The 26,556-nt window shown below is 37.0% G+C and overlaps 2 protein-coding genes across 3 annotated transcripts in view; one reads left to right on the forward strand and one right to left on the reverse strand.

Annotated features, from left to right (window-relative positions):
• The window catches only part of LOC114669508 (presenilins-associated rhomboid-like protein, mitochondrial), a 1,019,231-nt gene that overhangs the window by 14,466 nt on the left and 978,209 nt on the right, over positions 1-26,556 (reverse strand). The window lies entirely within an intron of this gene.
• The window catches only part of ubxn7 (UBX domain protein 7), a 143,181-nt gene that overhangs the window by 7,510 nt on the left and 109,115 nt on the right, over positions 1-26,556 (forward strand). The window contains exons 2-3 of one of the 2 annotated variants that reach the window (XM_028825689.2): positions 20,379-20,529; positions 22,036-22,103. In XM_028825689.2, coding sequence (XP_028681522.2) covers positions 20,379-20,529; positions 22,036-22,103 — 219 coding nt within the window. The other variant, XM_051922887.1, reaches the window with a different exon arrangement.

The raw sequence follows: 26,556 nt of genomic DNA on the forward strand, positions 1-26,556 counted from the left end.
ATTGAACGGTGAAAATGGACAGAGAACATTTTGAAACTGAAGCTGTAGCAGACGATAAAGTTGAACATGATGACACAGAAGAACTTTTGCCGAAAAAAGGAGCCGTGTCTGTTGTCTGGAGATATTTTGGTTTTAAAAGGTCGGATGTGGACTATTATGTTCAGATGTGTGAATACTGTTTCTATACTACTGGATAATACTGCAAGCCAAGTTGTACTTGTTTTTTTTTTTTTTTTCCAATACTGTGTAATGTACCTGGGTACTGTGTAATAGTGTGACGACATGTTGAATTTATTCTCGACATTTCTACTTTTTTCTCGCCGTTTATGTCGAGATTAAAGTCGACATGTTGACTTTATTCTCGTAATTTGTCATTAAAAGTAGAACATAGTAAACTAAACTTCATCTTAAAATGAATATTTAATTGACTAGATTTTCTCAAACCCCATCATAAGTTATATAGCACATTAAATGCTTTGTGTTAAGTGTTCCCCGAGCCATGTTAATCGCTACATGCTTCTTAAAATGACTTTCTCTTGCACTAAGAGGAGGCGCAGGCAGCGATCACCACACAGAATACATTAATTTCATGATATTCCTGCTCCCTGAACATTTAGAATGCTAAGATAAATACTTGATATCATTTTCATGATGAAATGCATTAAAGCATGTACTAATCATGTGGGGGCACGGTGGTGTGGAGGGTGCACTGCTGCGTCGCAGCATGGGGGTCCCAGGTGTTCCCTGCCTTGAATTTGCTTGTTTTTCTGGTGGGTTTACTTGACGTGCTTCAGTTTTTTTCAAAGTCATGTAGGATGTGGGGTTTTGTTATGCTATATTGACCCTGCTAGTGTATGTATTGCTCGCATTCAGCCTGCGATGTGCTGGCGCCCTGTTCAGGATTTGCTCCTGCCTCGCATAGAATGCTTGCTGGGATGGGCGCAACCCTGAATGGATGGCATAATTAAACATGTACAACGAAGATTTTTTTAAAAGTGCTGAACACTCCGTGGTCTAAGTTTATAGCTTGTTTTAATTTCACAAAGACATTTATCGTGTGGTGATTGGTTATGTGGAGAAAGAAAAAGGAAGGATAGGAACTGGGAGTTTGGTATGTCAGACAGAGACAGCGCATGTGCAATAAAGAAAGCCCAGCTCAGAAGAACATCCATTGAATTCTGTGTTTTTGTCTCCGACCACCAGATCACGAACCCAATATTAACACAATATTTAGGTAAGACCTGTGCGATACCCATTTATACATCCAGTTTTCTGGAGCCACGTCAGACTTGCCATAAAGTTCTCTGCACTGAACGGACACCTGGGAACACCTTACTGCGAGGGAGTAGCACTACCGCCACACTACCTTGCATGTTTAATACCTGCTTTAATGCATTTCATCATGAAAATGATATCAAGTATTTAACTTAGCATTCTAAATTTTCAGAGAGCAGGAATATCATGAAGTGAATGTATTCTGTGCGGTTTTCGCTGTCTGCACCTCCTCTTAGTGCAAGAGGAAGTCAGTTTAAGAAGCACGTAGCGATTAACAACTGGGTCGGGGAACACTTAACACAAAGTATTTAATGTGCTACATTAAATTATGACAGGTTTGAGAAAATCTAGTTAATTAAACATTGATTTTAGGATGAAGTTTAGTTTACGACATTCTACTTTAATGACAAAATAAATTGAGAATAAAGTGGAAATGTCGACTTTAATCTCGACATAAACGGCGAGAATAAAGTAGAATTGTTGTAAAGTCAACATGTCGACCTTATTCTCGACATATGGTTTTTTTTTCTTCACTGTGACCGTATTATTTTTCTTGACTGTGGCCCTAATACGCTTCCGTAGGGCTGTACCACAAATAACATTATAAATGCAAGTTGCAGTTTTATTATTTATGTACATAGCTTAGCTTGAAGCAAGGTCCATATTAATGCAGTTTGCCTTAATGATGGTTCAGTTGGTAAGATGTCATCATCAAGATGCACTTGTTTTATTTTAATTTGGTGAATACTGTGTAATGCACCTGGGCTTGAAGTCTTGGAAGTAATAGTATTATTACTGGAAGTTGCACTATTATTTATTTTATTTTTATTATTTATTAGTTTAAATATTATGCAGTTTAAAGATGGTAAAGTTGTTTAAAAAGTCACTTTAACGTGTCAGTGGACATAGATTGTTAACATTAACAAAGTGTAGTTGGTTTACAAAAAATATTTATTATTTATTCCTTTTCTAAGACATGTCCAGTGCAATACACCTTATGACAAGCACCTCTGGATATTTTACTAAGTCTAAATGCCTCTTTGGATAGTTGAAAAATGTTGTCAAAATTATATTTTAAGTTGTTTGCAAAATTTGTTCGATAAAAAGGCTCTATATGTCATGCAATGTGATTCCTTCTCTTCATTAGTGCCACCCCCTTGAAAACTATCACTTTATGGGGCCATGCAAACCTGTATTAATACTTGTGTGCACATTAAAATGTTTTTTTGTACAATGTACAATTCACATGACAGTGCAATAGGTTATTCTTAGCCAGTAATTGCAGTGGAAAATGTGGTTAACATCCACTTATGCATGGGAAAAAAAATACCGTCCAATACCATGAAACCAGTATAATTTTGAAAAATGCCATGATATAGAATTTTGGTCATACTGCTTATCACTAGTGTTAGTATCAGAAAACTATTAAATGTCATCATGACTTCCACGTTGTGGCTTACGGTGTTATGATGCCATTCATTCTCAGACATGCACTTCTCTGGGGCTGTGACTAGGGCTAGGATGCTTTGTAAATACTTATGTCATGCTCTGAGGTTAGAAAGTTTCTTATCCTAGTAGGGCTTTTAGCGCAATTCCTAAAAGAGCTTCTAAGACACTTGATAAATATGAGTGCATGACTCTGATTTGGCCACTGAAGGACATCAGTTTTCTTCATTTTTTTAAAATTTTTTATTGATTTTATTTTAATCATTCCATACAAATAGATCAATTTTTACAAAAATAGGATTGAAAACAAATCACCCCCCCCCCCCCCCCCCCACCCCGATAAAGAGAGCATGGCCGACAGAGCAAAACTCAAAAGCTAGTAAAAATAAGTAAATTGATGAGTTTAATAAGTGCATAAAGATAATTGGAGAAGAAAAAGAAATGGGAAAAGAATCCGCTTCCTCTGTGTTTTAAGAGCTTAATCTAAAATGTTATTGATTAGATCCTGCCAGGTTTTGAAAGAATTCTGCACAAATACTCTTAAGTGAGAATTTGACTTTTTCCAATTTCAAATAGTATAAAGCATCAGTTACCCACTGACTTAAAAGAGGAGAGTTAGGATTCTTCCAGTAGAGCAAGATAAGTCTACATGCCAATAGTGTAGTAAAGGCAATCACAGTTTGTTTGTCCTTCTCCACTTTTAAGCCCATCTGGGAGTACACCAAACGCAGTTGTTAATGGGTTAGAAGGTATTGTGACACCAAGGCTGTCTGAAAGGCATTTAAAGATTTTGGTCCAGAATGATGTTAATTTGGTGCAGGCCCAAAACATGTGACCCAGTGAGGCTGGAACTTGATTGCAGCGTTTGCAGGTTGGATCTTGCCCTGGAAACATTTTGGACAATTTTAAAACGAGACAGATGTGCTCGATATATAGTTTTGAGTTGAATAATTGTATGCTTTGCGCATATCGAGCTCGAGTGAATTCTCTGCATTGCTACCTTCCACTCCTTTTCTGATATATTGAGTGAGAGATCCTTTTCCCACTGTCCACTTGGACATTTGAAAGGGAGGGACTGTAAAATGGTTTTATATATTGCAGAAATGCTGTCTGAGTTCTCGAAACTGAGCAATATTTTTTCCAGCATAGAAGGTGGGAGTTCAGGAAAATCGGGCAAGTTCTGTTTAACAAAGTTTCTGATTTGAAGATAGTTAACGAAATGTGTTGCTGGAAAGTTAAATTTGGAATGTAATTGTTCATAGGATGCAAAGACATTGTCTATGTAAAGATCTCTAAGTGAATTAATCCCAAATGTTTTCCAGATATTAAAAACTGCATATGTTTGCGAGGGTTGAAAAACGTGGTTCTTGTGCAGAGGTACCACAGATAAAATATTCTCTATCTTAAAATGCTTCCTACATTGGTTCCATATTCTGAGTGAGTGAAGCACAATTGGGTTGTTAGTATATTGGCAATAACTTGCATTTATTGGGGCACAAAGCAGGGAATATAAAGAAGTACCGCAGGATTTTATTTCTATTGCAGACCAAGCCTGTGTATGTTCATCTATTTGTGTCCATGTCTAGGTTTTTATAGCTTGTATGTTCGCTGCCCAGTAATAAAACTGAAGTTAGGTAGAGCCATGCCACCTTCTGCCTTAGGTCTTTGTAGGGTCGCTCTTTGGATATGTGGATGTTTTAAGTTCCAAATAAATGAGGTTATGGTTGAATCCATCCATCCATCCATCCATTTTCCAACCCGTTGAATCCGAACACAGGGTCACGGGGGTCTGCTGGAGCCAATCCCAGCCAACACAGGGCACAAGGCAGGAACCAGTCCTGGGCAGGGCACCAACCCACCGTAGGACACACACACACACCAAGCACACACTAGGGCCAAGTTAGAATCGCCAATCCACCTAACCTGCATGTCTTTGGACTGTGGGAGGAAACCAGAGCACCTGGAGGAATCCCCGCAGACACGGGGAGAACATGCAAACTCCACGCAAGGAGAACCTGGGAAGCGAACCCGGGTCTCCTTACTGCGAGGCAGCAGTGCTACCACTGTGTCACTGTGCCGCCCCTGGTTGAATCTAGTTGCTTAAAAAATTATTTATTGATGTATATTGGAATGTTTTGAAATAAAAAGAGAAGCTTAGGAAGAATATTCATCTTAACAATGTTAATTCTTCCAGCTAGAGTGAGATGAAGGGTTGACCATCTATGCAGGTCTTGCTTAATTTTTTCCATACAGAAGGTGAAATTTTGTTGATAAAGAGCTTTACGTTTACTTGTGATGTTTACCCCAAGGTATTTAAACTGATCTGCAATGATAAAAGGGAAGGTGTCTAATCTAATATTGTATGCTTGAGAATTCATTGGGAAGAGCACACTTCTATTCAAATTAATTCTGAGACCAGAATGCAACAGGTACACATGTCGTAAATGTAGGAAGGACGGTCCTTGTGTGTGTGTGAACTGTTAACATTTCAATGTGATGATTGCATATAGCGCTGAACTGACCTCTCTGTACTATTATTGCCTCTGCATGTCCTGGAGTACAAAAGAAACAGATTCAACCATGTGGGGACTGGCAAGATCGGGGGAAAAAAACACGTGGTGTATTGCGAATGAATATGAACAATTTGAATAATGTTGCATCCGTGCCACAATGTTTTCCGAAATGTACTATACAGGTCATAAAATGAATAATTCCAAATATCATATATAACTATGTCTCTTTTTTTTTTTTTTTTTGGACATCATAGACCATAAGGCGCATACTAATTCAGTGTGAGCAGGAACACTCAATAAAACTGAATTAAAACAAATCAAGTGATGGTGAGATACGAAGAAGGCAGATTCACCAGCGTTTGTGTGTCAGCTTTTATCCTTCCAGATTAGAGAATGTCCAGTTCCATTGCCTCAAAACACCACCCACATCTACAGTTACTCCCAGTTTCAAATAAAAACTAAAAGTATCAGATCCCTAGGGTGGTAGTATGTATCGTGATCGTGACTGAGAGAATAAAAGTGAAAAAAAAAAACGAACTTTTACAAGTCCTGTAAATGTACACCATCTGTTACAGACGCAAGCCAAATGTATGTGTGTACTGTATAATGTTAACAATAAGAGTAGCTCACTACTGAAAACGGCAAATATAGGAGGCAGTTGGAATCGAACCGGGGACTCATGATTACATGTCAGCAAATTTTTACTGCTACACCACAGAAGCTATTGTATCGTCCTTGAACCTTTTGTGAAAGTGTTTATTTGATCGTTGGACTTCAGGCTTCACACATTATATAGTTTATGCCAACATTGTGTCATTTACTACTAAAATATGAAAAATGTTTCTGTTTTAACAATGTGTTTACTCAGATTATTGTAGAAACGGAACACACATGAAATGCATATGTTCCAAATAACGATCTATTATTTTCACTCTAAAACTCCAGCACTTCACTCCCAGATAATCAATCAAGGCATGAGCTGGGAGAACTTTGTTCATGTTCTGCGGCGTAGGGGGATGGAATAGTAAGCTGCTTGTCTTAATTGGCAAATTTACAGGACAAAAGACGCTGAGGGAGAGGTGCGAATGGATTTAAGGTGGGCCGGATCTACGAGTTTTTTCATATGCTCTGGTAATTCTAGTGTTAAAGTAGTCTGAATTAATGTTATTAATACAAACTGAAGCTTCTGGATTGGTATACAGTAGTTTGATCCATGCACAAATGTTCGGGCCAAACCCAAATTTCTCTAATGTAGTGAAAAGGTAGTTCCATTCAATCATATCAAATGCTTTTTCTGCATCCAACGATAATTATATCTCTGGGTTGTTTGACTTTGTGGTTGAATATATTACATTAAACAGGCGTCGAAGATTGGAAGCTAAGTGTCGGCCTTTAATAAACCCAGATTGATCTTGCGATATTACCGAAGGCAGCACTTTCTCCATCCTTCTAACTAGGACTTTGGAGAGTATCTTAACATCATTATTCAGAAGTGAAATTGGTCTGTATGATGCACATTGTAATAACTCCTTATTTTGTTTAGGTAAAAATGGTGATTATTGCTTGGTGAAAAGTTTGAGGTAGAATTTGATTGTGTCTGGCTTCTGTGAATGTTGCTAATAAGAGAGGAGCTAGCTGAGTGGAGAATTTCTTATAAAATTCTACAGGGTAGCCATCAGGGCCTGCTCCTTTCCCACTCTGAAGTGACTTTACAGTATCTAGTAATTCTGATCGTGCCAACGGTTTATCCAATCCCTCTGCACTAAGAGTATCTATTTATGGTACCAGTAATGCATCCAGAAATACACTAGATTGTGTGTTGTCTTCTTTAAACTCCGTAGAATATAAGGATTTATAGTAGTCTCTAAATGTGTGCATTATATTTTTATGGTCAATGATTTTTTCTCCGTTCGTGTTGGTGATTGCTGGGATTGCATTGCGGACTTCTTGCTTGTGGATTTGTTGAGCTAAGAGCTTATTAGCTTTCTCTCCGTGTTCATAGTAACGATGTCTTGATTTAAAAATTAGTTGTTCAGTTTCTTTAGTTGTTAAGAGGTTGAGCTCTGGAAACAGAGCCTGCCTTTTCCAATGAAGCGCCTCACTTGGACACCTGGCATGTTCTTGTTTTCTTCATTTTTTGATATTCCATTGTTGCTGTGGCATTGAGCTATGGGTCATTGTTCTGTTGGAAGACCATCTTGCTCCCCAGTTTAAGCTTTATTGCAAATGGTTGCAGGTGGGTTGGTACCCTGCCAAGGATTGGTTCCTGCCTTGTGCCCTGTGTTGGCCTGGATTGGCTCCAGCAGACCCCCGTGACCCTGTGTTCGGATTCAGCGGGTTGGAAAATGAATGGATGGATGGTTGCAGCTATTCTTTAAGGACCGTTCTGTTTCATGTGCCATTCATCTTCTAATCAGTCCTGACCAGACTGTCAGTCCTTGCTGCTGAAAAGTATCCCCACAGCACAATGCTGCTACCAACAAATTTAACAGTAGAGATGGTAATACCCGTTTGATGTGCAGTGTTAGATTTATATCACACATACTGCCTTAGTGACCAAGTCAAAGAGCGTGAATACTTTTTAAATCACTAAATTCTGGTTTTTATTTTTCTGCAAAGTTGTAAAAGTTTCCAGTTTGTTTCTTTTGATTTGGCTTGATGTATTCAAGATCAGCTGGAAAAATTCCTATTTTCTTTTTTTCTGGAAAAAAATTGTGATGATCTAAGTAATTTGCAATATGTTGATCCAATCAAAAGGTAATATTTCATATACATCAGTAATACAGTGATCCCTCGCTATATCGTGCTTCGCCTTTCGCAGCTTCACTCTATCGCGGATTTTATATGTAAGCATATTTAAATATATATTGCAGATTTTTTGCTGGTTCGCGGATTTCTGCGGACAATGGGTCTTTTAATTTCTGGTACATGCTTCCTCAGTTGGTTTGCCCAGTTGATTTTATACAAGGGACGCTATTGGCAGATGGCTGAGAAGAAACCCAACTTACTTTTCTCTCTCTCTCTCGCGCTGACTTTCTCTGATCCTGACGTAGGGGGATTGAGCAGGGGGGCTGTTTGCACACCTAGACGATATGGACGCTCGTCTAAAAATGCTGAAAGATTATCTTCACGTTGCTACCTTCTGTGCAGCTGCTTCGTGAAGCGACATGCAGCACGGTGCTTTGCATACTTAAAAGCTCGAAGGGCACGTATTGATTTTTGCTTGTTTGTTTTTCTCTGTCTCTCTCTCTCTTTGTCTGCTCCTGACGGAGGGGGTGTGAGCTGCCGCCTTCAACAGCTTTGTGCCGTGGTGCTTCGCATACTTAAAAGCCAAACAGCCCTATTGATTTGTTTGCTTTCCTCTCTCTTTCTGACATTCTGTGCTCCTGATGCGCACTCCTTTGAAGAGGAAGATATGTTTGCATTCTTTTAATTGTGAGACGGAACTGTCATCTCTGTCTTGTCATGGAGCACAGTTTAAACTTTTGAAAAAGAGACAAATGTTTGTTTGCAGTGTTTGAATAACGTTCCTGTCTCTCTACAACCTCCCGTGTTTCTGCGCAAATCTGTGACCCAAGCATGACAATATAGAAATAACCATATAAACATATGGTTTCTACTTCGCGGATTTTCTTCTTTCGCGGGTGGCTCTGGAACGCAACCCCTGCGATGGAGGAGGGATTACTGTAGTCAATTTTTTAGACCAAGGACCAATTTGATAAAGTTGAAGTTATAGTGGTTTATCTATCCCCAACAATCACTGATTAGTGTAATTCTTTGTTGCAAGTACCACATTTATTTTACTGAAGTATTTATGAGAAGAATAGCAAATATCTAATACAAAGTTGCTGGATATGCTGTCCATTGCACTGAATTCCAGGCAGATATCCACAATAATTCATCATCTATTATGATACAAAATTATTAGTGATGATAGCATTGATGCAACTGGTGTTCTCATCACCGGCTGCCAAGAATTAAACAACTGCAGTGGCCAGAGATGAGCTCTTCAAGCTGACATCAGTGTGAGTTTTAAAGAGTGACATGCAAAATGACTGATATTGGTTGAACTAGAGAAGGACAGAGTATGAAGGTAAAGTGACAGAAAGAGAAGAGGTGATCACAACAATCACTGACATATTGGAGAAGTTTAAAAGTCTGTTTGCTTTGATATGATGGCTATCACCTTGTGATCTGTTTGACTCATGCTTGTGGACCACAGGTGCTCCATAAAAACAATTTGAGAATCAGTGATAATGCATTTCCAATATGATTTGATAACATAATGTTTTAACTAACATTAGCCAGTGTATTAGCAACCTAAATTAACCCATTCATAAACCATCATCAGAGAGATGAACAATTATTTGCAAGCATACTGTATGATACTGGTTGATTGGTCACAGAAATGCACATACTTTTTATTTTTGTTTTTACTGTTGTTTTGCTACTGTAAGGGAAAACTTAGCAAACCTTGTAGTTCTTTCTAGATATTTTGTTAGCACACAATTCTATTTTAGCCAATGTAACTTTCAAATTTAATTAGTTGGTAGATTGGTTTGTTTAATAGCTATGTGCCGTTTTGTTGGTGGTAGTGGTAATGTCATCCTTTATGTTTGCAGTACCTTCAGCAATAGATGGTTGTATAGTGAATCGGTCTGTTTTGTGAAAAAGAGCGATACATGGAATTGGAATGCCAAAGCCAAGTTTTAATATTACAGTGATAGTCGTGCACATTTATCATTAATTTGTGAATAGCATTCTTGGGTGTAGTCGGTTTCATTTTTATACCATTTATATTTGTTATTGTAGTTAATATATTTTTTTCTTCGTCATTTTTTGGTGACTCCATTTTTGTATTGTAACTGTCACTGCTATTTCTGGATGACTTGGAGTTAATAACACAAATTGTGACACTGTTCCCTTCCTGTATAAGAGTGCAACTTCTGACATCCAAGCTTTCACATGCACAAAAAAACCCCAATTATTTTAAGAAATCTTAAGAGGCAATTAAAACAATTTAATATTAGACCCTAGGCAATACATTTCTTGCTTTCTATTCTTGGTTGCTGTTTTTTGGTTTTGAACGTCATTTCAATCTTTCCCATGCGTGCTCTTTGACTTCGATTTCAACTTGCTCGTTTTGCTATTTTAACTCTGTGATCAGTTTCTTTCTCTTAGGTTTTCTCTTAACACTTGTTATGTGTGTAAGGTGTTCAAAACAATATTAAATTATTACTAATATATTATACATAGTTTGCAGACACTTTGTACTCCTGCTCTTATGTTTTAAGAGGCAAATGTTTTTTCATTTGGGGACATTTTTCCTTTTGCTCTCAATTATTACCAACGTTGACTGCTGGTAGTTTTTTTTCTGTGAAATTCTGTGATGGCTTTATGCTTGACACTATTGGGCAGCATGGGTCCTATTTATTCGTCACTTTGTCATTTGTCCATTGAACATTTTTGTGAAAAGGGTTGCAGTCATAATGGTATTTCTTGGCAAAAGAAAAATGAGCATTTATAGTATTTCCTGGCTCAGGTGATTTCCAGTGCTGTACATTTTTGCTCTGTATCTTTCTGACTGTCAAATCATGAACTCTGACCTTTGTTGAGGCATGAGAAGCTTTATAGCATGTTAGATATCAACAGCTTTTTTCTGATCTCTTCAGGAATTTAATTTCAGAGTGGCATTATATATTTTCAGGGTCTGAATTTCAGTGTGGATTACAGATATCAGACCTATTACTTAAACATTCCTAATGGTTTAACATAATCCTCAGAGAGTGTGATGTAACAACTCAGCTGAAAGTCGCAACAGTTTTAACTTGTCATGTCACACATTTGCATGAGAGACTTAGAAATAATAGGGTGATTTACAGATTTTTAAAATGGCACCAAACATAGCTCCAATAAAGGAACAAAGGCTGTCAACACATCCACAGTTACTCATACAGGACCAATTTTGAGTTATCATGTAACATATCTAGCAGATTTTTTGGATATGAAAGGAACACCAGAGAATCTGAAGTAAACTCAACACAGTCAGTACCAGCTATAGTTGTGAGAAGTAAAAATAGTGGCAAACTTTTTAAACTGAATGGTTTTGTCTTTCTGTACTTGTAGCTAGTTTACAACAGCCATATAATCATTCCAAATTTAATTGTATTTACTTAATGTTTCATTACTTCTACATTGGCCAGACGTGTAAATGACCTGACTCACAAGGCAAATCTCTGTAGTGATACCACATTTAATGTGTTAACAAAAGCACATCATAGAGATCCGCAGTTAGCAGGGCTGCTAAAACAACATGGTATTTGTTGGGTTTTTGAAGCCAAAGTAATGTTTATTAATTTTATAACTAAAATTTTATGAACATAGTGAAGGCTCATACAACACATTTTTGAATGGTATGGGAGAGAGTGGAATGTACTTTTTAGTTAGGAGTAAATACTGCTGTTATTGTCAGTCTAGTTCGGTGTGTAATTTTGATTTATACAAAGGCATAGACAATAACAAAGACTGATCACTTGCAAAACAACACAACAAAGGTTGTCTTACAGGCGTTTTGAAGCAATAAATTAATCTTCAACTGGCAGTTTTTTTCACAAAGTTTGCCATAAAGTTATCACAAGCAGCCAATGTAATTTTCTGACAGACCTGATTTGGTTGACAGTTTAGTTGAAGGGTGTCTACATGAAAAGCGCTATATAAATGTAATGAATTATTATTATTATTACATGGAAATTCATAACACATGAATAGGTTATTGAATAACATTATTTAAGAAACAATATTTGATTATTTTATAATATTACTAGCAAAATACCCGCACTTCGCAGCAGAGAAGTAGTGTGTTAAAGAGGTTATGTAAACATATATATACATATACATATATACACATATCTACATATACATATATATATATATATACATATACACATCCACATATATATATACATATATATATATATATATATATATATATATATATACACATATCAACATATATATATACACATACATATACACACATACATAAACACACACATATACATATATACATACTGTACATAGTGTGTTGTAACACGGGCTGTGATTGTTACATGGGAGGGAGACAACAAATCACAGCTTCCCGCTTTCTAATCGGGCTTGTGATTGGTGCTTTGACTGATGCCTAGATCCCACAGTATCTCCCCTTAGGAGAGGTGTTAGGCAAGTGTAATTGAATAGCGGTGCTGCAAGTTTAGCTTTAGACCTGTTTTTAAGGCTTATTGACTGAAAGGGGCTTTCATGAAAAAAGTTAGGGCTTTGCTACAGGATACACCCTCCACAAGTTAAGGAAGTAAAAATAAAGGTATATATTTCTGTTTTATTTAAACCTTTTAAGTTTGTATGCGGGCGGCATGGTGGCGCAGTGAAAGGTGCCAGTTAGGAGACCCGGGTTCGCTTCCCTGCGTGGAGTTTGAATGTTCACCCCGTGTCTGTCTGGGTTTCCTCCGGGTACTCCGGTTTCCTCCCACAGTCCAAAGACATGCAGGTTAGGTGCATTGGCGATTGTAAATTGTCCCTGGTGTGTGTGGGTGTGTGCGCCCTGCGGTGGGCTGGCACCTTGCCCGGGGTTTGTTTCCTGCCTTGTGCCCTGTGTTGGCAGGGATTGGCTCCTGTATTTAGGATATAGCGGGTTGGATAATGGATGGATGGACATTTGTATGCATAGCCCCATTTGCCTGTTTTAGTTTTTTTCTTTCTTCAGTAATATTTCAGCAAACCCGGAGCTTGTCAGTTCAAATCCTGGTACTGACACCACTGTGTGACCCTGAGGAAGTCACCTGCATGTGATGCAAAAAACAAAAGTAATGTAACAAATTGTACCTCAGATGTTGCAAGTTGCTGGAATAAAGGTATAAGTCAAATAGATAAATATGTATTATACACATAGGAACTATTCATTTATTTATTTTCAGTTAAGTCATCTGCAGCAAACCTTTATAAATGAGGGTTTCTCCTTTTTAGATAGTGCAAACTGTTTCTTCTTCATTGAGGTTTTCTCTTGGAGAGCTTTTTTCATTTCATTGAAAATGAAAGCAGCAGCTGCCAAAATATGTAGCTTTCTTATTAATTTTTCAACATTGTGTAAAATAACTTTATAAAGTAACATAAAAGGTTTAAATACTCGTTATCCTTTTACACTAAAATATTACTAAAGAGATACAAAAAAAGTAAAATGCATATGTTGTTTTTCTTTAAGGAGATTAATATTACTGAAGAAAGAAAAAAAAAAACTAAAACAGCCAAATGGGGCTATGCATACGAACTTAAAAAGGTTTAAATAAAACAGAAATATATACCTTTATTTTTACTTCCTTAACTTGTGGAGGGTGTATCCTGTAGCAAAGCCCTAACTTTTTTCATGAAAGCCCGTTTCAGTCAATAAGTCTTAAAATCAACTATCATTACATCTTCCTTTCTTAAAGAGAAGTAAGGCAGTACTTATAAGCTTAGTAATGTTATACATTTCAAATGCTACTTTAGGGATGCACCGATACCGAAACGGGTATCTGGTATCGGCCTCGATACCACATTTTCTAAAGTACTCGTACTCGTTAAAAGTCCCCCCGATACCAGGGGACCGATACCACGGTCTGAGAAATGTCTATGTTGAGCGGCGTGTAAGGGGTTAATCACAGGCACCGAGTGCCCGCCCCCAGGCCCCGGCTGTAGCTCAGAGCGGGGAGAAGGCAAGGTGAGGCAAGACATGTCAGCCGTGTGGAACTATTTCAAAGTGAATGAAGACGACAAAACAAAGGCGGACTGCAAATTGTGCTCAGCGAAATTGTCCAGAGGAGGCTCAAAAGGTAGCGCATTTAACACAAGTAATTTAATCAAGCACCTAAAATCCCAACACGACAACGAGTACAAAGAGTTTACCCACGCTTCTAAACCAACACAACCCACACTGCAGCAAACTCTTGCAAGACGAGAGAAAATGTCCAGAGACAATCCACGTGCTGTGAAAATAACACAGGCAGTTATCGAGTACATTGCATTGAGTGACCAGCCACTCTCGGAGGTAGAAAATGTGGGATTCCTGCGTCTCCTCCATGTTCTGGAGCCCAGATATGATATCCCAAGCCGCCGCTACATGACTGACACGGAGCTGCCTAAACTACACGACTCCGTGAAAAAACATATCCACAGCCTACTGCAAGCCTCCTCTGCGTTTAGTTTCACCACGGATATTTGGACAAGCAGTGTTAGCCCCGTGTCGCTAATTAGCCTAACCTCCCAGTGGATAGACGAGAGTTTCTTGTTTTTTTTGTTAAATTATATGACTAAAGCTGTTACCTGTAAATTTAAATCATGTTTTTATTAAGTACTCGGTATCGGCAAGTACTCGGTATCGGCGAGTACTGAAATGCAAGTACTCGTACTCGTACTCGTTTTCCAAAAAAGTGGTATCGGTGCATCCCTATGCTACTTTGATAAACTTTATCACTTCAAACAACTGAACTATCCAGAACATTTCAGGCATACATCCAACATTCAAACTATGTATAAAAAGTACAACTGTTAAAGGAATTCAGCATTTCTTAATTGAAAATGTTCCTTTAATCCTCAAAATGTCTCAATGAGCCGTTCTGGTGGTTTTACTTGACGTTTTGATCTTCTGGTTAATTGTGTTTGCAGTTGAGATGTTCTTTCCTGATTTATACTTGTTTTCTTGTTAATATTTGTTTCGCTGGTGTTAGTGTTCTGATTACAGGTTATTGGTCCTTTGATGTCTCGACGGTTTCTTCTTAGAACAGCTCCTATTACGCAAATCCGTCACATACTGGTCTATTGTTTCGCCGCTTTTCTGGAAACATGTAAAAAACTTGTGCCGCTCAAACGTCACATTGTGCTTTGGGTTGCAATACGCTTCGAATTTTTCAACTATTTTGTTCAATTCATATTGTCTCCATCTTCTTCAAACTGAAAATTGTTATACACCTCTAGCGCCTCTTCGCCAATTACATGTAGAAGCATAGACGCTTTCATTTTTTCACTTTTCCTATCTGCTTCATTCGCAGCAAGATACAACTCGAATCTCTGTTTAAATCTTTTCCAATTTTAAGCTACATTTCCTTTTAACTGGAGATTTGGTGGGGGCTGTAATCCTTCCATATTTTTTTTTTTTCTCTTTTGCTAGAACGTCTTAGCGCTTTCTGACCACGTTTTCGGGTCACTCACAGACGCGAGACTCGTTCAAAAGCTGAACCTCTTCTTCACATTCCTCTTCCAATCTGCCACTTCTGACACCATGTAGTGATCTTGTTAGGTTCGTAGTTTAATCAATACACAGGATTGAAAGATATAATAACTTTTTTAATAGACAGACTTTAGAGACATTTACTGTACATGTTACTACTCATTCTTTAGTTCACGCCCATTCTCCTACTTGCATCCGCATTCACAGGCATTACTAATCATTCTGTAAGTATCCCTTAATAGACCTTACTAATCAACTATCATTACAAAATCCAACGTGGTTTGTGCCCTTCAGAATGAAAACAGTTTGCATTTACTTTTTTAATAAAAGGCGAGCTTTTAAGCCTGAGAAATCACCCTGTAAATGCACACGTTTATTGCACATGTGTTAATATGTATGCTTACACAGTATTAAAAGACACTCAAGGCGGAGGGAGTGTGGGGGTTGACGGAGAATGTTTTCTTCAGCGCTCTTTGGGCGGTCACGTGATTACGTAGGAGGCGTGATGACGCGATACGCGACTCCACCTCCTCCATTACAGTATATGGACAAAAAAGAGGTTCCAGTTATGACCGTTACGCTTTGAATTTCGAAATGAAACCTGCCTAACTTTTGTAAGTAGGCTGTAAGGAATGAGCCTGCCAAATTTCAGCCTTCCATCTACACGGGAAGTTGGAGAATTAGTGATGAGTCAGTCAGTCAGTCAGTCAGTCAGTGAGTCAGTGAGGGCTTTGCCTTTTATTAGTATAGATTTGCAAGATGATACAGATGTTTTATAAAGTGGATGCCATTGCATTAAATTAAAACAAGGAGCTGCTCCATAATATGTATGGACTCTGAAGTGGCAATACATATGTTATTTAAATTATGGTGAGTTTTGAATGAGTACAGTGCTGTGAAAAAGTTTTTTTTTTTTTTTTTAAACAAAGCAATAATATTTTGTTCCACATCTTGGAAATACTGATGTTAACTGTCCATTACTAATCAAATATTTCTTCTTAAATGTCATTCCATGGTTATACATATGATATGCAGTCACTTTATAGACACCCTTCAAATAAAGTGTTTTTGAAATTTTTCAGTAGTTTGTGTAAATGAATAATCGTGATTTTTATTAATGTTGCACTGTTATGATAACCTTTGAATTTTTATTTTTAGAATTAATTTTAAGCAGTGTCTATTTTGCGTTGACTAAAAAAGGATATTTAATTAGTAAATGTAGCATGTACATATGGTAAAATAAATCCTGTAATTCTAGATGTCCGTATTGTTTATAAACCCCTAAAGCAGTATATTTCCCCAATAGTTGTTATATTTCATGTGGGGGTATCTAGACTTAAATAGTATGGGTCAAAATAAATGATGTTTATATTCAGCAAGGCTGGCAATTTTGTTGAATAACTATGGGACCATTACATTTTTCAAGCAATGCCAGTTGATATAGGGTCTTTATTCATTAGATAAATGAAGTTGTTTTTTTTTTTTTTTTTTTTAATGTGTTATTTCTTTACCTAGAAACCCTTTATTCCGATTTTGGTGGAAGACTTTAAGACATTCAGCCAGAAATGTTCAATACTAGAGGAAATACTAATACTTTCTTCACAGTATTGTATATCTCATCCTTTATCAATCTACAGAGTATTTGATTCTTGGATATCATTAGCAATCTGGACCTTTAGACATTGTCAATGCATCATTTGAAAAACTGTGCCTCAAATGTACTATCCACAAACATACTGCTTTTTTTCTGTGTATAGGTTAGTAAGCTTGTCAAAATAAACCTGCCCAACTTTCCTAGTTTTCACACAGTATATTTGCTTTTAACTATTCTGACTAACAATAATGAAGGATTAGACAAATATTTCTATGTCTTGCTAGGTTTCATATTTTGATAATGCCCTCTACTCACAATAGTTTGGGGAAATATATTTGTCTTTCTGTAAGATTGGATTTGTTGCATTTGTAATAATGATGCCCAATCCTTTAACAACCGTATTTGGACTAACATCGCATAAGTTAATATCATGCAACAAAAAAACTGTTATGATATCCTACACTACATTGTTTGTGTCTTCAATTTATTTTATTCATCTGAAAGAATCCTAAATGACCATCCATAACTTGGAGATGACTTATAAAAAACTAAAAGAAAAAATTTGTCTACAAACGAAGGTTCAAAGCTTTGTCATAATTTGGCAAGAGTTCATTAGTTCTGTTATAACACACTGGGTCTCTGTTTAACCTCTTTAATGTCTCAGTATACATGAGGACTACTTCATACTGGGCACTCAGTTCACATACAGTATCTCTTGGAATTAGTTAGGAAATGAGTGTTGAGACCTGTTATAACACACTGGGTCTCTGTTTAACCTCTTTAATGTCTCAGTATACATGAGGACTACTTCATACTGGGCACTCTGTTCACATACAGTATCTCTTGGAATTAGTTAGGAAATGAGTGTTGAGACTGACTTAATTTAATTCTAAACAGACTTTGGAAATGTCGTTTTGATTGAATTTTTAACTGACCTGTGTGTTATTTACTGTAATGTGATTTAGAGGTTGAGTAAAATTAAAAAAAAAAGAAAGTAACATGAGAAGTGTTAGCAGCTCATACAAGAGTAAGCTGTGATAAAGCCTGTGATAAAAATATTATATCTTCAGTCTTTATGTTGATAGTAGAGACTGATGGAGGTTTTATAATACCTGTTGGTTGGTCATTCCAGCATTTGAGTGCCCCAAAGCTAAAGATTCTGTCTTTATCTAATTATTTGCCTATATTTATCTTTAGAATTTTAGGCACGCCTGAATTTTAAGATTGCAATTCAATTTATGACCTTGAGTATAGGCATTAGTAAGTTCTATAAAGGTAGCTGAAGCATTTCCAGCTTTGTATGAGAGAAGAAAAAACTGTCGTTAAACTGATTTGGAAGAGATTTAAGAAACTCTGTATATAGTCATTATATTTTTAATGAACTATTTAGTAGTAAGTGGCTGCTCTGAAGCATAACAAAAAACAGTAGTCAGTTCTACAAAATAAAGAACAATTTTTTGGGATCTTGCAACTTTGTTCTTTCATCCAACATTCAGATTTATTCAAGAGCATGGTATACTGCAGCTACCAAGGAATATGGTACATCCCAAATTTCTCTGTTCTTTTTTTTTTTTGGAGCTTTCTTTCTTCTCTTATTCATTTTAGTCCTAACATTTCTATCAATCAAAGACCTGTGGTTGTAATGGTAGTTGTCACAAAGAACAAGTGAAACCCAATGGAAATGTATCTTGAAAATGATTAACAAAAATATGAATACAGTGATCCCTCGCTATATCACGCTTCGACTTTCACGGCTTCACTCTGTCGCGATTTTTTCTCATACACGCTTACGTCACTACGCATGTGCTTTCTGAGAACTTTTATCTAAGCCCCCACGATGGCTCCTAAACGTGCTGCTTTTTCTAAGCCTTCTGACGATGAAACTAAGCGCCGGAGGAAGATGCTTACCATCCAGGAGAAGCTGAAACTCTTGGATATGATCAAAGATGGCAATACCCTACAAAAGCCTCGTCACGCATTTGAAAAGACAGCGCCAGCAACTGCCTATCAAGATGTTCTTCAGCCGCGCACCCAGACACCCACTGCCTACTCCTAGTACTCCTTCAGCGGAAGAAGACAACGACGCACCTGCTGAAGATACTGCACCACCTTGTCACGCTTGGGTCACAGATTTGCACAGAGACACAGGAGGTTGTAGAAAAAAAGAACTTTATTCAAAGCACTGCAAGCAAACATTTGTCTCTTTTCAAAAGTTTAAACGTGCTGCGTGACAAGTCAGAAATGACAGTTCCGCCAGGAGCAGAGAATGTCTGAGAGAGAGAGAGAAACAAAACAACCAATTCCAAAGCTGAGAGGCGCTGCACAATACTTTTAAGTAAGCGGAGTACCGCGTGAGAGGTTTATCGCACGTTATAGCGCAAGTAAGAAGGGTAAGGAGCAATGTGAAGGTAGACTGTCAGCTGTTTCAGGGGTTTTCCCTGTGGTGTCTGTGTCCTCTGAGGGTGCGATCAGAGCTCCAGCTTACAACCTGAAGACTCTCCTACTGAGCTTGTGCCTTCATAGGTTAGTGGTTGTGTGTAAGAACTGTGTGTGTGTGTGTAATTAAATGTACAGTACAATAATAATATTTGTAACGTCTAATATGTCTTATTTTCTCTTATTTTGTCTAATATATTGGGTAATATGAGTGTAATGGTGACTAAAGGGTGTTATTTCATGTCTAGATGTCTAATAATGTTAAAAAAACGTATTTAGAATGTCGTAAACAGGTTTTCTATACTCTTAACTGCGAAAATATTCGATTTATAAATAAAGAATCCCACTTCGCGAAAATTCATTTATCGCAGTAGAGTCTGGAACGGATTAACCGTGATAAACAAGGGTTCACTGTACAGTATAATGAAGTGCAGTATACTGAAGGAAAATGAAATGCACAAAGACATAATTGTACATAAACACATACAGAAGGAGCAAAGAAGTACTCCTGTAATACTGTTTTGTAATACAAAACCAGCATATCTACAGTGCATTGTTATGTACAAAACAAGCATGGCCCTTACATAGTTGGACTTAAGCTCATATTATATTGAGAGAGCATTAGCAAAGAAAAACGGATGACTTGCACTCAGAGGAAATCGTACAGTGGTTGTGAACAATGAGAGAAGACGACTTTGAGAGAAGCTGATTGATTAATCTGCAATCTTACATTTTTTGTATATCGGTAATTATTTAAACACAAGAATTCTTTGTGACTGCTTTGTTTGACTTTTTTTTCTGGTCATATTGCTGCTGCTGCTGTTAATGTTTTATGCAGCCTGTTTCTCTTTTCTCTAAGGTGCTACAGAAAGTGTGGGGAAGCATATGCTGGAAGCATGTAACAACAATCTAGAGATGGCTGTTACCATGTTCCTAGATGGAGGTGGAATTGCAGAAGAACCAAGTACCAGCTCTGCAGGGACATCAGTTAGTAGAGCAGTACCATCTGAGTATGTGTCATGAAGAGAACAACTGAATATATACTGTACTTAAAGCTGAATATCTCCTTGGAATTAAGTATGCTGTTTAAGGGTGGCATAGTTGCACAGTGGTTACCACTGATGCCTCTCAGCTGCAGGTGACTGGGTTCCAATCCTGGCATGGTAATTCTTTCTATGGAGTTTGCATGTTCTGTTTGTCCACATATTTTTCAGAGCGTTTGTGCCTTCTTAAACAGCCCTTCATTTCTCATAGTGCCACTTTCACTTATGAGGTAGTAGATGCTGCCTGCTTAGTGAAGGGCGTTGGTGCTTTTTTAATTTCTGCTTTGTATTGGAGCTGTGTTGTGTCTTAATGACATTTTACCTGTGAGAGTGAGAAGCCAGATAATCTTGGTGTGTTGCCATTTTCACATGCAGACTGCTTTGCAGAGGTGACATTATTTCATTACTTTTCTTAGGATCTGCAGCAGGGGACTGGCACACCACACCTAGATGCATGGCTTTCTAATTTTGTTCCTGTACTGTAACAAATCTGTTCAAGGTTTTATAGATGAAAGTTTTTCATTTTTGAAATGGATTATTAAAATGAAATGTCTATTGGTATTGTGACTCAAAATCCTTTCAACTTGTGTTTAGAAGTTGTACCACAAAGTCTAAAAAATGTTTTGTGAAATTATCCATGTGTAATATCACACATATTTTACCCATATTCTAAAACTATTCCAATGAATGTGTATTTCTGGTATGAAATATTCTATAAATGATTAGTTCAGATGAAATGCTTGGAGTGAGACTCGCATCCATTTCAGAAAATATTTTTTTTGTTATATGGCTGTTTGTATTCTGAAAAATATTCATGCAGTGCATGTAAATAAAGTAAAAATTGTTTTTACATATTCACACATATTTTGATGTTACTGCTACTGCATAATTATAATCTTCAGAAGCTTTTTCTGCATAGATACTAGACCATAGCTGTGCATTATTATGGCAATTACCCACACGTTATATTCCTAGAACAACTACAGAGTTTTGAATTGTCATTTTTAAATTAGTTCATCCTTATTTTATTGTTGTAAAATGTTATTGTTGTAAAAGGTTTCAATTTTAACATTTTTATGTAAGCAGTTTTAAAAGTAATCATTTTTATTTTTCGCAACAGTTGCCCTTCATAAATGTATGAAAAACATTTTACCAATAGCATGCCTTCAGAATGATATCGATACATACAATAAAATATGTTTCATATATATGTTCATAAAATATGTTTCATTGTGACAACAGAACCATATGCCTTCTTACATTTTTTAATTTCCATTATTATTTATTCAGTCTAGTATCAAGTAATTTCCATTGAATTGTTACTATAACTATCTTCACTTACTTGCATTGAGTTTATTGAATTTCTTAGGTGAGGTAAACAGTGTCTTGTTTGTTTCAGTTCCCATAAACATAGAGAATTCAAAATAAATTTCCTGTCATTTATTTATTTATTGGTCTTTGGTATGATAACAGGGATGAAGTTCGAGCTCCAATTCCTCAGAAGCAGGAAATACTGGTCGAACCAGAACCTCTCTTTGGTGGTAAGTTTCCTTTTTTCTTAGTAAGACTTTGTGGTATCTTTCATTATTGTAAATGTAATTCATGTAAAATTTACGTCTGACAGCTATCAAAAGTATGTGTGAAAGTTTTGCTGTACCTTATTTTTTGTGCTCCTGCTATAGACTGTATACCTATATATATATATATATATATATATATATATATATATATATATATATATATGTATATATAAATATGTGTGTGTAGATGAACAAGTGATTTTTTTTCTTCGTCTTAGGGTTATTAGCTCCCAGTAAAGTTTTAAAATCTAAACTCATGAAACGTGTATTGCTATATCCTGTCTTTGTGGAGATTGCTCAAATCTGCTTCTGTTTTTCTCTAGATGCTTTATTTTTCCTTGTATCCCACAGACATGTAGATTAGGTTAATTTGTGATTCTACATTAGCAGTGTGTATATGTGTGCAACTACTGTCCCATCTAGGTCTGGCCTCTGCCTTGAAGCTGATGCTACCAGGGTAAGCTCAGACTCTACAACCCTTTACTGGATTAGCTGGATATGAGAAATTTATGTAAACATTTTATTGAGGAACTATAGTTGATCTTGTATAGTTTTGTTTGATTGGGAAAAAGAATGTAAAAAATATCAAATTTGTCAAAGCTAGCATTAACACATGCTTTTGATTTCAAAAGTATAACGTATTATTTTCCTTAATTTCATTTAGCACATACTGTACATTGTTTGGCACCCTTTGCCATCTAAGCTAATGGTTTTCAAACTCAATGAGGTTGACATTATTGAAAATAAAAAAAAAAAAATCTAATTTTAAAGATTGTCTCTAAATTGCCTTGTCTTTAAATAAAATACAGATAACTGAAATGTTTTTCAATTGTTGCATAAAAGCAATCATTTATCAATGTATATACATGTGAGAGCAGCGGTCCTAAACTTATGCTATACACAGACAGCTGTCAGATGTTATACATGGAAACAACTGTGTTTATTTTTTAGTAGAATTATTTTATGTTTCACAAAAGGTAGTGCAATTAACTTAAATGCAACATATACATAGAAAGTATATATTTTCATTTATTTAAGAAGATATCAGAAGTCATCTGTATTTTTAAAGGTATTGGTAAAAACCTTAACCTGTAGTAAGGAATTAGCTTATATATTCTGTGACATCCTTAATAGTTTACTGAAGGAATCTGATGTCCCTTCCTGCTTAAAAAGGATAACAATTATTCTGTGCCTAAGAGAACAGAAGTGGAGTATTTGAATGACTACAGACTGGTGGCATTCATTCCTCTTGTGATGGAGGGCTTTTTGACACTAGTGGTTAGATACATTAAACAGAATAGTCCAGAGTGTCTGGACCACCTCTAATTTGCATATTGCAGAACTAGTCCAGACAGGATATAAAGACCCTTAAACTTCACACCATCCAGGTACATATGTAAAATAAAAACTGGTATTGCAGAGGTCTGTTTATAGACTATTGTTCAGTCTTTAACACTATTGTACCATCCAAACTGATCACTAAACTCAACTTGGGACTTAGTGCCACTGTGTGCAACTGTATTTTGGACTTCCACACTGGCAGGCCAGAGTACATATGAATTGGCAGCATTATATACTCCACACTGTACACACTCCACATGGTAGTATGTTCATCACCCTTCTGTACTTGTTCACGTATGTCCATACAGAGGTTCACCTCCAACATTAAATTTGCTGTTGATGCCATAATCTTTGGCCTGATCAATAACAAGAATGAAACAGCTTATAGAGAGTTATAAGAGAATTGACAGCTATTGTCAAGAAGGCTCAACAACCCTTCTTACTTCTTCAGACATATGAGTAAACCTTAGATTTCTCCATCTCTTCTCATTACCTTCTAAAAGTATAATGTGGACTCTTTCCTCACTGCCTGCATGACATCCCGTAATGACACTTGCTTGGTTTTAAGATTGTAAAGCACTGCAGTGGAAGAATCCAGAGCGTGCCATTTGAATTAGATAATTGGTGTCCGGAGGGTACATTGCTTAACTTTCATAAACAACCGCCCCTTGGCTGACAGTGTTGTGTTGGCCGTCTATCTTGCCAAATGGATTGACTGGCTCTGATGCAGACTTAGAAAGGCAAACAAGATTATTAAAGACCTTGACACCTTGACCCTTTTGACAGAAATGATGAATTCATTGTTATCTTTCCCTATATTATGAAAGGGAAGAAATTATTCATTTTTGGTGATGCGTGTAACTGAACAGCAGTTTTATTCAGGTAAAAAAAAAAAAGTTGTTTAGGAACTCCAAACATTTTAAATAGTTCAAAGTCATGTAGATATTCTTGATTTTAGTTGGCAGTTGAGTTTATATTCCAAATATTACTTTCTTCTGTAAATTGCATGACAAGTGGAAGGGGGAGCTTGTGCTGAATCCAGGAACAATTTTTTACGTTGTATTTTGCATTTTTAAATTAGATTTTTGAATTCACTTATTAAATTATAAATAAATAATGTGACATTTCTTAAATTTCTCTGGAGGCTAAAATCAACAAAATATTACTGTGCAACTGGAGATTAGAAACCTGTTTTCTAATTAAAAGCAGGTGAATTACATAAATGAGTTAGTCAATTTTAAAGGAATTGAATGGAATAAGTTTCATAACACTTTGATTTTTATCAGTCTACTAGCAAAATACCCGCGCTTCGCAGCGGCGAAGTACTGCTTTAAAATTTTAAATAATAAACTGAGGGAAATTATACCAATAATTATTTGTTAAGGATCTCTTTGTATACCATGTTGTCAGTTCGCCCCTCCGGTTGTAATATGACCAAGTTGTGCGCTGAGCTTACTCTTGAGCATGCAACGTATAGTTGGCCATGTGAAAAGCAAATCAAGAACAGCAAGACCGCGCCAGCTGCGGAGCTCAGCTCGGAGCAAAATGAAGTGAATGAAATGAGGTGAATGGGAGGGGAGATGATCACGTGACTCCAACACCCGCCTTAACTCTCCATCCCTCCACAAACACACAAACACAGTCTCTTGGATCCCAACTCTCCTTTATATACAGTGGTGTGAAAAACTATTTGCCCCCTTCCTGATTTCTTATTCTTTTGCATGTTTGTCACACAAAAATGTTTCTGATCATCAAACACATTTAACCATTAGTCAAATATAACACAAGTAAACACAAAATGCAGTTTTTAAATGATGGTTTTTATTATTTAGGGAGAAAAAAAATCCAAACCTACATGGCCCTGTGTGAAAAAGTAATTGCCCCCTTGTTAAAAAATAACCTAACTGTGGTGTATCACACCTGAGTTCAATTTCCGTAGCCACCCCCAGGCCTGATTACTGCCACACCTGTTTCAATCAAGAAATCACTTAAATAGGAGCTGCCTGACACAGAGAAGTAGACCAACAACAACAACAACATTTATTTATATAGCACATTTTCATACAAAAAGTAGCTCAAAGTGCTTTACATAATGAAGAAAAGAAGAATAAAAGACAAATAAGAAATTAAAATAAGACAACCTTAGTTAACATAAAAAGGAGTAAGGTCCGATGGCCAGGGTGGACAGAAAAAACAAAAAAAAAACTCCAGAAGGCTGGAGAAAAAAAATAAAATCTGTAGGGGTTCCAGGCCACGAGACCGCCCAGTCCCCTTTGGGCATTCTACCTAACATAAATGAAATAGTCCTCTTTGTAGTTAGGGTTCTCACGGAGTCACTTGATGCTGATGGTTATACAGACTTCTGGCTTTTAATCCATCCATCATTGTTGGAACATCATGGTGCTTTGGGTAGATGGTGGTGGCACAAGCCACCACCAATAGGACACCGGAAAAGGAAACAGAAGAGAGAGTAGGGGTTAGTACAAATTTTGAATGAATAGTTATTATAATGAATTGGATATACAGAGTGTCAGGATTAAATTACAGTGAAGTTATGAGAAGGCCATGTTAAAGTAATGTGTTTTCAGTAGTTTTTTAAAGTGCTCCACTGTATTAGCCTGGCGAATTCCTACTGGCAGGCTATTCCAGATTTTAGGTGCATAACAGCAGAAGGCCGCCTCACCACTTCTTTTAAGTTTCTTTTAAGACCAAAAGCACCTCAAAAGCTAGACATCATGCCAAGATCCAAAGAAATTCAGGAACAAATGAGAACAGCAGTAATTGAGATCTATCAGTCTGGTAAAGGTTATAAAGCCATTTCTAAAGCTTTGGGACTCCAGCGAACCACAGTGAGAGCCATTATCCACAAATGGCAAAAACATGGAACAGTGGTGAACCTTCCCAGGAGTGGCCGGCCGACCAAAATTACCCCAAGAGCGCAGAGACGACTCATCCGAGAGGTCACAAAAGACCCCAGGACAACGTCTAAAGAACTGCAGGCCTCACTTGCCTCAATTAAGGTCAGTGTTCACGACTCCACCATAAGAAAGAGACTGGGCAGAAACGGCCTGCA

This window comes from Erpetoichthys calabaricus, chromosome 2, assembly GCF_900747795.2.
Source record: "Erpetoichthys calabaricus chromosome 2, fErpCal1.3, whole genome shotgun sequence".
In the NCBI taxonomy this organism is placed as follows: Eukaryota; Metazoa; Chordata; class Cladistia; order Polypteriformes; family Polypteridae; genus Erpetoichthys; species Erpetoichthys calabaricus.